This window comes from Chionomys nivalis, chromosome 23 (assembly GCF_950005125.1).
Source record: "Chionomys nivalis chromosome 23, mChiNiv1.1, whole genome shotgun sequence".
Lineage (NCBI taxonomy): Eukaryota > Metazoa > Chordata > Mammalia > Rodentia > Cricetidae > Chionomys > Chionomys nivalis.
Window position 1 is genome coordinate 1,068,272 of NC_080108.1, and position 17,753 is coordinate 1,086,024.

General features: G+C 51.9%; 2 protein-coding genes across 4 annotated transcripts in view; one reads left to right on the plus strand and one right to left on the minus strand.

Moving 5' to 3' along the window:
• Nucleotides 1–239: 239 nt before the first annotated feature.
• On the plus strand, nt 240–7,560 carry Serpinh1 (serpin family H member 1). 2 transcript variants are annotated; one of them, XM_057756582.1, is made up of 6 exons: nt 240–389; nt 1,566–1,609; nt 3,780–4,429; nt 5,438–5,536; nt 5,631–5,863; nt 6,550–7,560. In XM_057756582.1, exons 3-6 carry the CDS (start codon nt 3,814–3,816, stop codon nt 6,850–6,852), a joined length of 1,251 nt encoding a protein of 416 aa, XP_057612565.1. In that variant the 5' UTR covers nt 240–389; nt 1,566–1,609; nt 3,780–3,813; the 3' UTR covers nt 6,853–7,560. The 2 variants fall into 2 exon arrangements, with proteins under 2 accessions (XP_057612565.1, XP_057612564.1); XM_057756581.1 differs by lacking the exon at nt 1,566–1,609 and having other exon boundaries at nt 241–389.
• A 3,638-nt stretch (nt 7,561–11,198) lies between these two features.
• Nucleotides 11,199–17,753, minus strand: part of Map6 (microtubule associated protein 6) — a 62,453-nt gene continuing 55,898 nt past the window's right edge. Inside the window, exon 4 of one of the 2 annotated variants that reach the window (XM_057755925.1) lies at nt 11,199–12,345. In XM_057755925.1, coding sequence (XP_057611908.1) covers nt 11,316–12,345 — 1,030 coding nt within the window. In that variant the 3' untranslated portion in view covers nt 11,199–11,315. The remainder of the gene's footprint in view (nt 12,346–17,753) is intronic. The other variant, XM_057755926.1, reaches the window with a different exon arrangement.

The window sequence follows — 17,753 nt, forward strand, 5'->3', positions numbered from 1 at the left end:
ACCAGAGTACGCTTGTGTGGACAACCTGAGAAGCGGACTCCAGTCCCTGGGAGCAGAACTTTGGAGCTGGAGTCCAGGGATGTCCAGGCTCTAAGGAGCAACGCCCCCAACCCAGCCGGACGAGGGGGCAGTAGGACCCAGGGGCTGGGAGAGCGGCCCGCAGGCACAGGGGCGGGAGCCGGGGCGGTTTGGGGGAGGTCTTTGGCATTTTTTTCTCCTTCTGGGAGCCACGGAGCTCTCCGGAAGCGTTTCCAACTTTCCAGAAGTTTCTTAGGACAGGCAAGAGGGGGTGGGGACAGCCATATATAGATCCCGGCCCCGGGGCAGTGAGTTGAGTAGAGCCTGTCTGAGAGCCGGTGTCCCGTCGGTCCCGGAGCAGCCCGGCCCAGGTGAGGGGCGGGGGCGGCCGGGCGTTTTGACCGAGGGGAATCGGATCAGATCGCTCCCGGAGGGGCTGGGGTCCTGGCACTGGAGGGCAGTGTAAGATCGGACGTAGAGCAGTCTTGCTTGGGGCCAGGTTCAACATCGCGGTCCCTGGAGCTGTAGTCTGGGACGCGGACGGAGCGGAGGAAGTGTGGAGGAGTCCCAGCAGCTCAGGGGAGGGTAAAGGTGGTGGCAGGGACTGAGCAGAGATGACCTTCTGCACAACAGGGAAAGGGGAAAGACCTGATTCTCCCGTCGTCCGTGGGGAAGGACCAGCTTTCTTACTCTGGGGTGAAGGCCCAGGGACCCGCAGTAGTCGATCCCAGCATTCCCACTCCCTCCCCGCCACACGTACACACACAGACTGTGTAGGGGGTCTCTGCCCCTAGCACGAGAGATGCCATAGCCTCGGTTTCTCTTGATCGTGAGTGGGAGTCCCTAGCTGTTAGGGACCCCATGCTTTGGGAGCCGTCACTTTTCAAGTCGCATCCCAGAAGGTGACTGATGTCAGGACTTGACCATTTTTACCCCACCCGAAAGGGGAGTCATCAGGGTCCACCAGGCCCCCGGGTGATTTGAGTCACTCTGGTCGTCTGTCCAGCCATCAAGTTCCTCTGAGGCCCAAGGTACCCAGCCTCAGACGAGAGGAAGAAAGCCTTCCCGGTTTGGTCTAAAGACCTAGCTCTCCACTACCCAAGTTTCCTGCTGGGCCCTCTGGGCCCCAGGGCCCGGATGGAGGACCGTGGAAAAACTGGGGGCTTTGACTGCCTGGAAGTCGAGCCGAGGCCACACCCTTCTGCTCAGAGTTCCTGTACCCATCCCCCATTCCCGTCTGGTCCTTTGTCTCTGTCCCGGGATTCCCTGCAGAGATTTTTTTTTTTTTGGTAGTGGGTTGCTGAGTAACTACAGTGCCACGGTGGTTGGCGGGAAAGCTTTGCCGAGGGCAGAGCCCCTCACTAGAAATCCTGAACTACTTGAGCTGTAGAGGCCCCATTCGGGCCCTGCTTTCTCCCTGTGCAGAATCCACCTCAGCAGTATCCTCCTCCATACTCCTCGTAGCCTTTGGGGGCTGGGCCTGACGGGCCTCTGCTCCCCACGTTCTCTGCGGGGTCCCATTTCTTTACTCTTCTGTTTTCTTTCAGAATGAAAAAGGCAGGCAGTGATCTCCCTCTGAGGCAGTTTCAAGGTACTTTAGACCCTTCAAGTATCTGAGAAACCCCCCGGTGTTTGTTTCCTGCCTCCTGGCATCTGCTCCCCTTCTCCCCCATCCCAGGCTCCCAGGGCCAGTGGTGGGTGTAGCCTTTGGCTTTCTGATATCTTGGTTTTGTTTTGTTTCTGTTTTTTTTTTTTCGCGACTATAAATTGTCTAACCTTGGCCGGAGGGCTGGCATTTAGCTGCGGCAGAAGGGCTGGGCTGTGGGAGCTGGCTTGCTTGCAGAGACTTGCCCACTTTCATTCTTAAGACTGGGTTTAGCATGGTGGCCCTTCTCCCCAGCCCTGTCTCTTCCCTCAGACTTTGGAAGTGCAGGTGTGAAACTATAAAACCCAGGAGACCCCTGGATTCTTCAAGCAGTTCCTCAGCACCCCTAATTCCCAAGCCAGGCTTCTAGGTTTCTTCTGCTCTGCTGGCCTGTAGAGATAAGGCAACTTCTGCCTGCCACGTCAACACCAGGAGCCACACGGCTGCCTGAGGAATCCCAAACTAGTCATTTGGAGCTTTCTGGAGAAGCCCCTCCCAGGTCCTGGTTGGCTGGGCGCGGGGGCTGTCAAGATGGTGGCTGCCACGTGGCAGGGCTAGGCTTCTCTTCCCGTTCCTTAGGCAGGCTTGGTGGTCTCTGCTGGATTAGTGGTTCTTTGAGTAGGTTGGCCACGTGCCTGTGGCTAGGATAGAATCCATAATGCTTCATTTTACCCTCACAATTATCTTTGAGTGTACAATGGATTACGCGGTCACCCTGTCTTCGAGGTCCCATGAGGGAGGAGCATAGTCTGGACATGAGGACCCCACCTCTCTTAAGAGTGAGGCCTCACATCCTCCCCCAGGCATATGAGGCTGTGGTCCTCTATGGTCCTCCATTTCCTCTTCCCCCACTGTTCTTTATGTTGTACCTTCGAGGTCCCCAGAAGGGAAGCAGCTGAGGAGGTGGGGTACTGGACTGGCCAGCAGTCATGTCATCTCAGAAATCCTATACTTTTTCAGTCCGGCTAGGCTCTCAAGGGTCTTACAGAGCAGGGTCCCCCATCCTCCACTGGGATTCTTTCTGATCTTTTTTTGCCTCGTGATCTACTCGCCTGAACTGCTGCATGAGGTAGAGAGGGAGCGATGGGCTGAGGAGGATGTGGGAATAGAAACCTTCTTCATCTATGGGGCTTCTCTTGGGACTCATGCTACTGCTGGAGTTTGGGGAGGGGATATGAAGGCATCTTTGAGGTTCTAGGACAGATGGTGATGTGGCCGTGGCTGTCCCATGGGAAGGCAGGATGGAAGATCTGGCTGTGGCTTTCTGAAGAAAGGAGGGAAAGGGTCGGAGCTCTGCTGAGCAGTGACTCATCCCCTTCCTCAGGATCTTGCCCTTGCTGTGATCTTAGGAAACCCCTGTCGAGTCTAAAGACCTGGTCCCAAGAGCATTTGACTCAGGGGCTGTGTGGGCAGATGCACAGGCCACGCCCCTGCTAAGAGAGAGGTTTGGGGGTACCTGGAGACCCTGCTCGGGATTCGGGAAAGAGTTTGAGGCTGGGTGGTAACACGTTCATATACACACTCAAGGTCACTTTAGCGGCTGCAAGTGAGGCCTCTGGGTTCCCCAATTTAATGAGTGAACCGGGCAGTGACTTATTAATGTCCCAGGGCAGAATGCAAGGCACAGAGAGAGCCGGGCCTTCAGCAGTATCTCACGTGGTATCCCCTGCTCAGACATTTGGCCTTCCTACAGATTCCCAGCCCAGCTGCTGCCTTCTCCCAACTGACAGAGGCCCTGAGAGAAGCCATTCTGGCCAAGTGGCCCTGACACTTAGGAACAACTATGCCAAATGCTAATCCTTGGGATGTTGTATGGGACCAGATATGTATACTAGGTTTCCAGCTCTGGTGGCTACAGCCTACTCCGGGGCAGCTCTAGATTCATAATTAACTTCTAAATAAGTATAAGTATTGAATATCCTGTGGAAGATAGCAGCGGGTGGCCTGGTAATGTGTCAGGAACTTTGTTCTAGGTAAGGAGGTCAAAGTGTGTGGCCCGAGTCAGGTCTGGGCTACAGAGCTGAGTTCTCTTGCCCCTGTCCCCTTGGTGACTTGGTGGGTAGGCTAGGGAGAAGGTGTGAAGTTCAGGGTGGTTCTCTCTCTGTACCCCTCTCAGGTCCTCTGTGGTGCACACGGCTCACCTCCCAGCCATGCGCTCTCTCCTGGCCACCCTCTGCCTCTTGGCTGTGGCACTGGCAGCCGAGGTGAAGAAGCCTGTTGAGGCGGCAGCCCCCGGTACTGCCGAGAAGCTGAGTTCCAAGGCGACCACCCTGGCGGAGCGCAGCACAGGTCTGGCCTTCAGCCTGTATCAGGCCATGGCCAAAGACCAGGCGGTGGAGAACATCCTCCTGTCCCCCTTGGTGGTGGCCTCATCTCTGGGTCTGGTGTCCCTGGGTGGTAAAGCCACTACGGCGTCACAGGCCAAGGCGGTGCTGAGCGCGGAGAAGCTGCGGGATGAGGAGGTGCACTCGGGGCTGGGTGAGCTGCTACGCTCCCTCAGTAACTCCACCGCGCGCAACGTGACCTGGAAGCTGGGCAGCCGCCTGTACGGGCCCAGCTCCGTGAACTTCGCCGACGACTTTGTGCACAGCAGCAAGCAGCACTACAACTGTGAGCACTCCAAGATCAACTTCCGGGACAAGCGCAGTGCCCTGCAGTCCATCAACGAGTGGGCCTCGCAGACCACCGACGGCAAGCTGCCCGAGGTCACCAAGGACGTAGAGCGCACAGATGGGGCGCTGCTCGTTAACGCCATGTTCTTTAAGCGTGAGTCTCGGGATTGGGGTGAAGGAGAGGCGGGACCCTTTCCCAGTCTCGCGAGCTTGCTTTTCCTAATACTAAATCCTTCATGGCTTCTGGTCTGAACATGATAACTACAACTGTCAGAGGCAAGGCTTATTGCTAAACCCTTTTCACGTGGGAGGAACTAGATCCAGTCTGGGAGCCCAGCAGGAGTCTCTAGGATAGGACTATACTTCGCCACCTTAGGGTTCTTGTTTGTGTTAGTTGGAACCTTTTTGAGTCAGTAATCAGTTCTGCTTCAACCAAATGAATTAAGGAACCACGGGTGCAGGGTTAGCCCCATCTCACAGTTAAGGAGACAGAGGCCCAGCTAGGTGGAAAAAGACAGGTACCAGGTGCATCTGAATTGACTGAAGGTTAGATCTGGGGTTTGTGGTTTTGTGTAAGTATCCAGATGTGGGGGACTGACTGACCTAAGAGCTTGCTGGCAGGTGAAGGTGACCCCTGGTTTACAAATAGGCCATGCTAGGTGAGGAATTAATTGTCATTAGTCTGTCTGGACTGGGATGTAGGTCTGGTTGGGACTTAGACCACTGTCGTATGCTTTTGGCTATCTTTCTGACCATGCAAAACTTAAAGAGAAGAAAGTTTTTAAAACTAATTTACTATTTGAATGTGTATGTGTCTAGCCTTGAACTTGTGGAGAAGAATTAAGGGTGACCTTTGCTCATTCCTGGCCAAGGTACAGATCCAGCCTCAGTTATCCAGTAGGGAGGAAAGCCTCCCTCAGCAAGTTTCCCAGACATTGACAGATACCATCCAAACGTGGGGACACGAGCTTCTTGCAGTTGATCAGAGAGACCTGCATGCTCAGCAGGGAACACGTGCTCCGTGGACTGAGGACTTGCCATACGTGAGAAAACAAAGCGTGTGGCATGGATAGAGTCTAGGGTGCATAGTTGGGACGGCTGTGAACTGATCGTGTCTGAGGAACACAGCTCACTGACATCTTTTCCTGTTTCTCCACCATAGCACACTGGGATGAGAAATTTCATCACAAGATGGTGGACAACCGTGGCTTCATGGTGACTCGCTCCTATACAGTGGGTGTTACCATGATGCACCGGACAGGTAGGCATTGTCAGACCGAGAGTCAAGGGGTGGGGTATCAGAGTGCCCAGAACCTGCTGTGCCCCTTACCTCCCTTCCTCTGCTTTTCACACAGGCCTCTACAACTACTATGATGACGAGAAGGAGAAGCTACAGATCTTGGAGATGCCCCTGGCCCACAAGCTCTCCAGCCTTATCATCCTCATGCCCCACCACGTGGAGCCTCTCGAGCGCTTGGAGAAGCTGCTGACCAAAGAGCAGCTGAAGGCCTGGATGGGGAAGATGCAGAAGAAGGCTGTCGCCATCTCGCTGCCCAAGGGAGTGGTGGAAGTGACCCATGACCTGCAGGTGAGGGCCGGGGGTAGGGGCTAGGGCGGGCTTCACCTAGTTGCTCGGCAGGTCCATCCTGTATTCCCGGGGCATCTAGGTAGTGCTGGGCTTCACTAATACTGAGAAGTAGGCTCTGCCTTTGGGAGGATGGTGTGGGTAGTTGTCAGGGTTCGCGGATGAGCCCCACGTCTGGGCACCACTGTGTCGGGGTCTGGTGATATCCCAGACCCTAAATTGTTTTCTCTCGATTAGACCCCAACATAAACAATCTCTCCCTCTCTGGAGTGTGTCTGGGATAGCACCCGACTCCGACAGTTCGTACTGAAAACAGTTTGAACAGCTGCTGGGAATTGTCCCTATGCAGCTGCAGCCCATAACGGGCTGAACCCTCTTAAGAGAATTCCACACAGATGTGCGTATAGGCCATTTCAGTCTTAGACAATTCCTCTTCGATGGCTTTCATTGCAGATAACCCTAGACTGTGTCAAGTCAACAAAGCTAGTGAGGGGAAAGGAGGGTACAGATCCTGGTGGTATACAGGGTAGCGAAGGGAACCGTGGTTCGAAGCCTCTACCACCATGCCTGGAGCAATGTGGCTAGGGGTTGACTGTCTCCTTTTGGAGAAGCCTCCGGGGTGGTGTGGATGGAGGATGCAGGTGTAAGAGCCTAGAGTACGTGACCTCACTTAGCAACCGCTCCCATAGAAACATCTGGCTGGACTGGGCCTGACGGAGGCCATCGACAAGAACAAGGCAGACTTGTCTCGCATGTCCGGCAAGAAGGACCTGTACCTGGCCAGCGTGTTCCACGCCACTGCCTTCGAGTGGGACACAGAAGGCAACCCCTTTGACCAAGACATCTATGGGCGTGAGGAGCTGCGCAGCCCCAAGCTGTTCTATGCCGACCACCCCTTCATCTTCCTGGTGCGAGATAATCAGAGCGGCTCCTTGTTGTTCATCGGGCGCCTGGTCCGGCCCAAGGGAGACAAGATGAGAGATGAGTTGTAGAGTCCCGGAGTGGTCGTGGCATGGCAGGAAGTGGTCAACGGTTCCTGAGACACATGGGTGCTATTGTGGGGGGAGGGGGGCGCCAACCTTGAATATTCCATGGGGTGGGGGTGGGGTTGGCAATGCAGATCAGAATTCCCGTCCGTCTGAATAGACATTTCAGGCTAGAATCCACTCCACTAGAATATGGGGCCCAGATACTCTGATGCCAAATTCAAGGGTGTCTCAGCCATCCTTCCCTGCCCTCCAAGTTCTAGATCCAATCTGCCTCAGTCAATCAGTGTTCGTATTTATGGCCGAGTCCCTTTCTTATCTGTGAGACAATCGAGTTGGGGGCAGGGCAGCCCTCTTTCTCACCCTCCCCTCAGCCCTCCCCAGTTCTCTCTCGCTCATCTCCCACTCCCTTTAACCACAGAACTAGGTGCTGCAGCCCCAAGACTGGCCACCCTTAAAATGATCCTTGCCCAGCGATGGGAGTTGGGAGGCAGAGCCTAGGAGGGACCTCCTGGCAAACCCGGCTCTAGGGCCGCTACACTGGGCATTGCAGGGGTGAACTTGTGTTTTTCTCCCTTTTTAGTTTTTCAAAGATGGGGAGGGTAGGGGAGTACATGAGCCTGTGTTGCTTTCAAAATGAAAACCTAATTTGTACAATTTTTTTTTTGAATAAAACTTTTCCAATAAAATGTTACGGGAGCGTGGACGTAGATGAAAGAAGATTCCCATTTCATTTTTTTTTTCCAAGAGACAAAGTCTGTGCTTTAAGCAGGCCATACCTAGCTCTGGAACGCTGGCCGATGACTGAACAGTGGCCTATGGTCACTACTGTGTGCTGACTGGGGGCTATGTTCTCTTCTGAAACCCTGGAGAAGTGAACCCGGGCACCCCGGTCCTACACTTGGAGGGGTCTTGCTTGTCAGCCCTCTGGTCTCAACCTAGGGGCCACAGAGGGCACATGAGCAATTAATAGGCTTACTGCTTGGTCTAAGCTGTACAGGGGAGGCTAGTGAAAATCCTCCTTCCAGAGATACCTCACATACTGGGTTTGTGACCAAGGAGGAACCCACAGCCCCCGTCCTCATGTCTGCCTCCTGTGGTCCTTAGGATGCCTCAGGATGGAGATAGGAGTGCAGAGGAGGAGGCAGAGGAAACTGGCACTGAGCTCCACCTCTGCTGGCTATGACCTTGTGCAGCTCACGCCTCTCTCTGTGTTCCCTCTACCGCCAAGTCCCCCTGGAGGGGTTTGGGCCACCGATGGTCCCTTACCTTGGCCAGACAAGTCAACCAGGTGGAGAGGGAGCTGTAGAGGGATACCCCTTTCTCAGCACCACCCCGTCGAGTTTAAACAAAACTTTAGAATCTCAGACCCGACCTGTCCTTTGAACTCAATCCATTAGATGTCCACTCTCAAGGGTCTTCATCTGGAAATGGACACTTGGGGTTAGTGACCATCTTGTGCATTCAGGGCTCACTACATTCCAACGAAGCCTTTGCAGTGAGTGTCAGCTGCTCTTGAGAGGCCATGCAACACAGCCAGTCCCATGCCTACGCCAGCTTCTCTGTTACATTTTCTCATTTCTGAAGCATTGGGATACTGTGCTGTATGTCTAGCACAGTGCTCGGCACACTGCCTAATATAAGAGAGGTGGTCCAGTGGTTCTGTGTTGCCTAGCAACACCACCGAGGAATAGGACTCCCTCCCTCTTCCCCAGCAACCATGAGCTGTCTACACCTCCTCTCTCCCGCCCCCCATCATGATGAAATGCTGATCACTCCAGTCTTGTGTAGGTAGCTGTTCTCAGCTGCGTCTAGTTCCTGTTTGATTCCCACAGGAGCCTCCAGGCATGCCCATGTGATAGGTGTTAGAGGGGAAAGGATTATCTGAAAGATGATAATAATAATAACCCACTCCAAGTCTTCTCCCCAGCATAAGTCAGAAGGAAAACTGATTTGGGGTAAATCACAGACAGACTTGAACAATGCAGGGGGTTGTTTTGTATGTGTGCGTGTGCGTGTATGATGTTTGTGTGTGTGCGCGCGTGTGTGTGTGTGTGTGTGCGCATGCGTGTATGATGAGTGTGTGGTATGTGTTTGTGCACGTGTGCAGAGGTCAGAGGACAACTTTTGGCTCCCTCCCCTTATGTGGGTTCCAGAGATCAGCTCAGGTCCTCGGGTTTTGCAAGCCTTTAACCTGGTGAGAGCCAACCCACCAGCCCTTGGAGTGGTTTCTGTCACATTGGCTTCGCTCCTGTGATTTTCCACATGGGTGACATGGTTCTGGGTTCTGCTGTGAGCCTGTTCTGACGGTGGCTTTAGTCAGGCTGTTCTAGACAGGGTGTGTTTGTGAGAACGTATGTTGTCACTTGGTGTGAAGCTAGCGGACCATTTCCCTCTCTTTCTCTATAAGGAGATCCTGGTGAAATTTTCTTCCTCTTGATGGGGCTGACAGTGCACCTTTCTCATCTTGTCTTAAATCTCTGGCTTTCTGTTATGACTTATTGGTAGGGATCAGGACAGCATTCTGCCCACCACATCAGTTATACCCCGGTCCTAGTAAGTGGCAGGTCTTGCAGATGCATCAAAGCAGGGAAGACTGACTGCTCAGCCACCATAGTCGGTACGGTACTTGCTATATACAATGGTTGGCTTTTATTGCCACCATGATATAAACCTAGTCACCTGGAAAGAGGGAACCTCACTTGAGGGTTCATCCCCACCAGATATGAGGCTGTGCCTTTCCGCATTGTACTCTTGAAGCTAGGAGTTAGCTTGAGCCTCAACCCACCTTACATCTTATTATTACAAGACCAGAGTTGTTTTGCTAGGCATGGCAAAAGACACAGGAGTCCCAGCACTTAGGAGGCTGAGGCAGAAAGATTCCCCAAAGCTATGGGGACCCTGTCTCAAAACAGGCAAACAAACAAAAATAAGCCCCTAGACCTGTACAGTAACAATGAAAATGGATTGAGATTCCTTACAGCAGAGACCCCACTTCTCCACAGAGCACACGCTTTGGGGAGAGACTGCTGCATGTGTGACTGGGCGGGGAACTTGGATTATTTAAATTTATTTAAAAGTAAAAACTGTGCGGTGGTGATGCACACCTTTAAGTCTCAGCACTTGAGAGGAAGAGGCAGGTGGATCTCTGAGTATGAGGTCAGCCTGGGCCACAGAGTGAGTTCTAGGGCAACCAGGGCTACATAGAGAAACCCCGTTTCAAAAACAATAAACAAAAAAATACAAAACAAAACAAACAAAACCCAAAACACCTATTTTATGGACACAGTAGCTCACACATGTCTGTAATTCAAGTACTTGGAAGGCAGGGGCAGAAGGATCCTGAGTTCAAGGCCAGCCCAGTTTACACAACAAGACCCCACTATGTAACCTGGCTGAACTTTACCCACCGGGTTCAAATTATTCTCCTTCTTCAACCTCTTGAGCGGTTGGGACCATGGTCCGGTACCACTGTCCCCAGCTAATGCAATGTTTATAAATCTCATATGCAGTTGCCAAGGATACAGAGTGAGCAACAGCAGTGTTGAGTCTCATTAGAGACTCCTGAGACGATCAGTGAGCTTTACCACTGACCCCGTGACCAACAAGAGTCACCCCTAACTTCCCCAGCTCAGTTGAAGGCCTGCTTCTATTTCATCTGTGGGCTTCAGCTCTGATTCATCCAGAGCTCAGCCTGCTGGGATTGGCCTCTGGTGAGCTTTCAAGGCTCAGGTCCTTGCAGTACCTTGGCACTTATGTGATGGACCCCGCCCTTAGTCAGCCGGCATTGTTTACTGATGTGCGGCTATTTCCTGGGGATCGGAACATCTCCTCCTAGAGGGAGGCTGCAATGTGCAGAAGGTGAATGGAATTTAAAAGTCAGGAGACTCCTGAAACATACAAGATTCCCAAGGCCCCACCTCAAAGCTACATGAGTAAGGATCTCAGGAGCTGGAGATTATCCAGCAAGTCATGCAGAGGTCTCCAGGGACACAGTCTTAATGAGTCTTGAGCTGATGAGTGACGCAACTCCCTTTGAGCCAGACAAGCTTCTCCTGCAGGTAACCCCTTACCCACAATTCTGTTAGTGAGCCCAGTAAACTCACTGGTCGCTAAACTAGATGTGTGGGATCCATTAGGGGCAAATGGATATCTGCCCGTGTCCATCTGTCCAGGGAAAACCACCCAGCACCCATGCACCCCTGGGTCATGCTGACAGGTGTGTGTTTCTGACTTCACAGACTGACTGACCCGCTCTCCGGTGTGCATGGCATGCACACACACAAGCATACACGCTACACGCTCCAGCACACAGAGCCAGAGTAAGACACTGTTGAGCCAGAGGGACCGGTTTTATTAGATTCCAGCAAGACTATACAGCATGGTTTCATGCAGAATAAATATATGTCTTTGCCTCCCCAGGAGGGGAGCTCTTCCATGGCCTGCTCCTTCATGGCATTTCAGGGGAATCAAGGGGATCCCTCAAAATATTCTGCATGGGGAACGGTTGGGATCATGACTGGGGGTGAAGGTGACACTGTGGACAGCTGAGGGCCTCTGGGACCTTGAATCTTCAGAGGGTCAGGGGCCGCAGGACCTTGGTCCTTTGTTGGGGCTGGCACCAGGGGATCCTGACCCTTCAGAGGTACTGGGAAAAGAGGGTCTTGATTCTTTACAGGCCCAAGGACCACAGGGCTTTGATTCTTTGAAGGTTCTGGGACCACAGGACCTTGATCCTTGGCTAGTGTTGGGATAATGGGGTCTTGGCTCTTCACCGACTCAGGGGCCACTGGACCTTGGATCTTTACAGGTGCTATGAACACGGAATCATAGGCCTTCCTCTGCCCGGGGACCACGGTATCTGTACCTATACCTTTGACTGGCTCTGGGTCAGCTAAGCCTTGCTTCTTCACAGACTCAGAGACCACAGGGGTTTCATTCTTCAAAGGCGCCGTGATTGTGGCATTCTGGTCCTTCCTACGCTCAGGGACCACGGGAGTTCCCTCTTTCCCAGGTTCGGGGGCCACAGGACTGGTGTCCTTGAGAAGTGCGGGTGTTGGGGAGCTTTGATCCTTCGCTCTGGCTGGAACCACGGGACTCTGATTCTTCAGTGGCTCCGGCAGCAACGGGCTTTGGGCTTTGGCTGGCGCTAAGATGACAGAATCTTTGTTCTTTAAAGGCTCGGATGCCACGTGGTCTTGATCCTTGACTGGTGCTGGGGCCACCGGACCCAGATCCTTCATGGGCCCTAGGAGTACAGCACCTTGATCCTTTGGAGGGCCCAGGGGTGGAGGGCCTTGATCCTTTATGGACCCTGGGGCCATGGGACCGTGATCCTTTGACAGTTCTGGCACCATGGGGCCTTGGTCCTTCAGCGGCTCTTGGACCACAGGACCTTGGCCTTTCGAAAGCCCTGGGACCACAGGACCTTGATCCTTGTGGGGTTCTTTGGCTACAGGACTTTGATTCTGTGCATCACTGGCGGGTTGGACCCGGCTCCTGCAAAGGAGAGAGAGGCGGTCACTGAGGGTCAAGCATCGGCCAGGGAGAGGGCAGAACACAGATTGCCTGATGAGACTCGGCCTCGTAGGGCCTGGGCAGGGTAGCTCTTAGCAGAGAATCAAGAGGAAGTCAGACTTCTGCATCCAGAGGGGGTGCAGGGTGGGAGGAAGGGCAGCCCAGGGAGTCAGTTGTTCAATGTGTTTGCCAATTGATTATAACCTGCATGTGGCAGAGGGCACGGTGCCTGGGAGATAGCAGCAGTAATGCCCCTAGATTTGAACTGCCCAGTGGGGACCACAGCAGGCCCCCCCATCCATACTCCATCCAGCCCTAATTCTTCCTATACTTCCGGATCCATCCTTGGAGCCTTGTCTTAACTATCTGCTCAATGCTTATGGAGACCCAACGGCTTTGTCATTTTTCTAGTCTTTTCCAAGGTTCCTTTCCTTCCTTGACTCTATTAAGGGGTGGTTACTGGCAAGGACAAGGGTTTATGGCATATCAGGAAAGGGTGGTTAAGAATATCCTTCTTACCACCCCCCCACACACACACACAAGAGAAAGAGTAATCATTCATGTTTAGAATAGTCCGCACATGGTAATAATAAAAATGAATTGTTTAAAATATAGCTGCTCAGCTCTCTGCATACAGTGTACCCCACATTGCCTGCACCACTCCCCACGCCAGCCTTCAGCAGACAACTAGGGGCTCCCCACCCAGGCCCCTGGTACCCTTTCTCTATCGGCACTTCCACTCCCTCCCCAGACTCTTGAATTCATTGGTTCTAGAGATCCTGCTTTATTCCCCAAATCCAAGTGCCCAAACCCCTCCCCAAAGCCTTCCTGGGATACTTGCCCTATGTGACTGCTATCTCCCACCCATCCCTCGGTCCACGCTCATTGCAGAGCGCATGCGTGAACGCCGCCACCTGAGGGCCAACAACGCCAACTCAGACCCGGCTGTTCTGGAGCCTTCTGATCTACACCGCACACACCTTCCTCGTAGGCCAGGCTGAAAGATGCCGCTCAAGACTGGCATTGCTCAACCCGTATTACAAACCCTTGCACACCCAGGCACATTCCACCTGCCAGATCACTTCTTCCTACTGCTCATGCCGGCAAGACAGAAGCCCTCTGAAACACACGGGTGTGAGACACACCCTGCTTGTTCAGCTCAGAAGCTGAGCTCTGGAGACAGCAGGTGAAAGGAGGTGTGGTACCGGCAGGAACTAGATCCTAAATCTTTCTGCTTCTGGGGCCTCTGTGCTTTCTCTCCGAGGGCTTGGCTCACAGCAGTCTTTAGTACAAGACACTTCCCGGTTATTATTCATTTAGACTTCATAACAACAAAATCTGTAAGGTTAGACCCAAGTTAGCATTTTAATAGACCCTGACAGGATATATATATCAGATTTCCTGGAACTGGAGTTGCGGATGGGTGCGTGCCACCTCGCAGGTGTTGGAAATCTAACCTGGCTCCACCCGAAGAGCTGCTGAGTCAGCTCTGTGCCCCCAGTCAGATTTCTCTTTTTTGTTTCCCTTTTCTTTTTGGTGCTGCAGGACTAGGGCTGGAACACAGGGCTTTTGGTCCTATAAAGTAAGTGCTGGGTGTACCACTGAGCCACATCCCTGGGGATGACTTTGAGCGTCTGCCTCCTGCCTCTACCACTAGAATGTTAGGATCACAGGGGTGCTGCATTTTTTGTTTGTTTTGTTTCCATACAGTTCGAGAACGGAACTAGGCAAGTACTCTACCCCCTGATATTTTGCTAGCCCTTCCCTACCTCAGGATATTTTCTCAGCTGATTACAGATAACCTATGGGCCTCTGGCTTCTCATCTATTCATTGTTTGTACTGATATTAATGCAGGAATACGTAATGATTGGCAGGCAGGGACACAGAGCGTGTTGAACCATGGTTGGCACCATGCAGTTGTATAAGTCTCTAATTAGGAGCAAAACACCACATATCCCGCTTATTTTTGCTCCACAGTGCAGCTCACTGCTGTGTTTAGGATCTCAGACTGCCTGGGGATGGCTGTCTCAGCAGATTGCACAGTTATGATGTAAGTAGCCTGTCTATCCTGTCCCTGCTGCTATCATTGAACAATACAGAGGCAAGAGAAGGCCAGTTCAGCCTTCTGGCTCAGCGCCACACGGAGCCTAGCTGCCCTGGCCAGGCTGTCACCGTAGAAGCTAAGAGTAAGTAAGCAGAAAGCAAAGCAGGGCTGTGAGAGGGTGCAGAATCCAAACGGGCACTAACGACCCTCCAGCGTCAAAGAACTTAGGAGGGACCCAAGCAGGAACCTTGTTAGATTTGTCTCTTCAGATCTTTGGGTGACCTGGGTGCCATCTTAAGGAAGCTCAGGAAGAACGACCGGGCCAAACTCAGGACCTCCGCTGCAGACGCTATCCCATCAACAGGGCATTAGCGCCCCCTGCTGACACAAAGTTTATAAACTCGAGCTGGGTGCTTGCAGCCTTGGGTCTATGCCTGAACCTTCTCTGCCATGTTTCATCAATACGGCTCTAACCCCATATTGATCTGTCAGTAAACCTTTACCTTAGTAGTTAAATCTTCTTAATTATGAGTTTTAGGATTAAGATTAGAAATGGTGGCCAGCAAGATAGCCTGCTTCCAAGCGTGACACTCCCTTCATTTTCCCGAACCCACATAACGGAAAGAACCAACTTCCACAAGTCCATTCTCTGACTGACACATGTGTGCATTTTCCCATATACATGCATGTGCACACCCGCATAAATAAATGTAATTATAACTTTTTTAAAAAGACAAAAAGGGGCTGGAAAGGTGTCTCAGAGGTTAAGAGCATTTGCTGCTCTTCCAGAGGATCTGAGTTCAGTTCCTAGCACCCACGTGGTGGCTCACAACTGACTGTAACTCCAGTTGCAGGGGATAGGAAACCTCTTCTGATTTCAGTAGACTCCTGCATGCATGCACAGAAAGCACTCAGACACACACACACACTCAGACACACACACACACTCAGACACACACACACACTCAGACACACACACACACACACACACACTGCATGTTTTTAAAAGACTAGAAATGAGCTTGCCGGGCAGTGGTGTCACACACTTTTAATCCCAGCACTTGGGAGGCTGGGGCAGGTGGATCTTTGTGAGTTTGAGACCAGCCCGGTCTACAAGAGCTAGTTCCAGGACAGACTCCAAAGCCACAGAGAAACCCTGTCTCGAAAAACCAAAAAAGACTCCATTGGAGAAATGAGCTAAATAAACTCAAAATATGCCTCTCTTCTTCTTCTTCTTTTTTTTTTTTTTTTTTGTTATTAGCTTTAAGAAAAGTCTGTGTAGATTTAGTTCAGAAGTTCAAGTTAGTTTGGTGAATTAGACCATCTAAAATTAGCTTATTACTCCAATATAAAGCATGTAATGAAATAACTAAGTTGCACTTATAAATTATTTGATTATTTACATAATTTTTGCAAATTCAGTCAAGACACAAACAAATAATTTTTAAAAATTCTGGGGAATTGGGGCTGTCCCTCAGTGGGCAGCCTGTTTGCGTGGCATGGACAAAGCCTGGGTTCCATCTGAGAACCGTATAAACTAGACCCGGAAGCCAGGCCTGTGTCCCATCACTTGGGAGGAGGAGGAGGGGTGGCAGGAGGACCATGAGTTCACGGTTATCCTGACTACATTAAAAGTTGGAGGCTCACCTGGGCTTTATGAAACCTTTCTCAAAACACAAACCCAAAACCACCTTCTGGCTTATGACACTTGTAAGGAAAACCCAAGCATGTGTCTCTGACAGTTTATCAGAAGTAAAATCTGGGAACGAAAGCAGCTCTAGGGAATGAGTCATCCGATCAGCCCGTGGGTCTTTCGGATACACAGCCCAACAGCAGGATGCTGTTTTCCTCCTATTGGCAAGAGGCAAAAACAAACTTCTGTGCTGTACCTGAGCACTTCTGGTGAGTGCCACACAAGAACCGGACAATGCCAAGTGTGGTGGTGGCACACACCTTTAATCCCAGCACTCGGGAGGCAGAGCCAGGCAGATCTCTGTGAGTTCGAGGTCAGCCTGGTCTACAGAGCGAGTGCCAGGTCAGGCTCCAAAGCTACACACAGAAACCCTGTCTCAAAATAAAATAATAAATAAATAAATAAATGCAGCTATATGCATTTGAACATTTGAATGGCTGCCACTCTCCTGCCCATGGGTCCCACTCCTTCCCATTTTCCAGCTTTCACACTAGCTAAATCTCCCCTCCCCCACAACGGTCCCTTCCCTCTGCACCCTGCACCCATTTCTCAGCTCACTGCAGCTGCCCTAGAGAACCTGCCCTGACCCCAGTCAGGGCTCCAGGGAACCCACCAGCTCTCTCCAACCCTTCCTATGCCATCTGGATGTGTCCAGAGGGCGGGGACCAGTGTTTGCTCACAATTGTATCTTCTGCATTTTACACACCATATCGCCCACGGACAGGACCAAGCTACAGGGCTGAGTGTTTGTCCAGTGAATGCATGAACAGGAATATTTTCTGCATTGGGCTCTCTTATTTCAAATGAACATTTCAAGGCTGTGTGAGACACGGAGTCTCAGACACCGCACTCTCTGCCTCTCGTTTCCATGGAGACAGTCAATGCCTCTAGAGTCCAGGGACACTGGATCCATTCTCCCAGAATCTGGGCATGAAAGTGGGTGTGCCTGTAGTCCCAGCAATTGGGAGGCTGAGGCAGGAGGGTTGCTGTGAGTTCAAAGCCATTTGAGGATATGTATTAGGACAGCTTGGGTCACAGTGAAATCTTGTCTCAAAAAACAAACTAAAAATCTCACCAAACCAAACAAGTAACAAACTCTCTCTCTCTCTCTCTCTCTCTCTCTCTCTCTCTCTCTCTCTCTCTCTCTCCACACACACACACACACACACACACACACACACACTCCAAAAACACAGAATCTAGAGATCAGGCTACTGAGTCCTGCCCTGCACTGCACTAGCTGCCACTGGTTCCTGGCCTCCCTCCCTCCCTCTGCCGCTCCAAAAGTCTAATCCTTTTTCTTCCTAGATTTCCTCCTATTGTATCAGTGATGAGCGACGTGCCTGATGGCATAGAGTCCTGTCCAGAAAAAAAACAGGAGAAAGAAAAAGACCTTTGCTAACTGAGCAATAGCTATGTGCCAGCTGCGTCAACCCTACATTATTTCATGTAATGTAAGAACCAAACTCCAGAGGTAAGCATGTATGAGCTGGCTCAAGACCAGAAGAGCCGGGCTCAAATGCTGGCCCAGCTCCTTCCTAGCCATGGGCGGAGGTCATGGGCACTTAATTCTCTAAGCCTTGCTCTCCTAATCTATAAAAGGGGATTGGCTGGTAGGCTGCTCACAGAGACGCTCAGAGCACAGGTTGAGT

What these genes read in the sequence shown, in the direction of transcription:
- Serpinh1 (XM_057756582.1), top strand. Translation starts at nt 3,814, where the DNA reads ATGCGCTCTCTCCTGGCCACCCTCTGCCTCTTGGCTGTGGCACTGGCA. An exon ending in TAACGCCATGTTCTTTAAGC is followed by an intron (nt 4,430 to 5,437) that starts GTGAGTCTCGGG and finishes TCTCCACCATAG; the next exon opens with CACACTGGGATGAGAAATTT. An exon ending in AAGTGACCCATGACCTGCAG is followed by an intron (nt 5,864 to 6,549) that starts GTGAGGGCCGGG and finishes CCGCTCCCATAG; the next exon opens with AAACATCTGGCTGGACTGGG.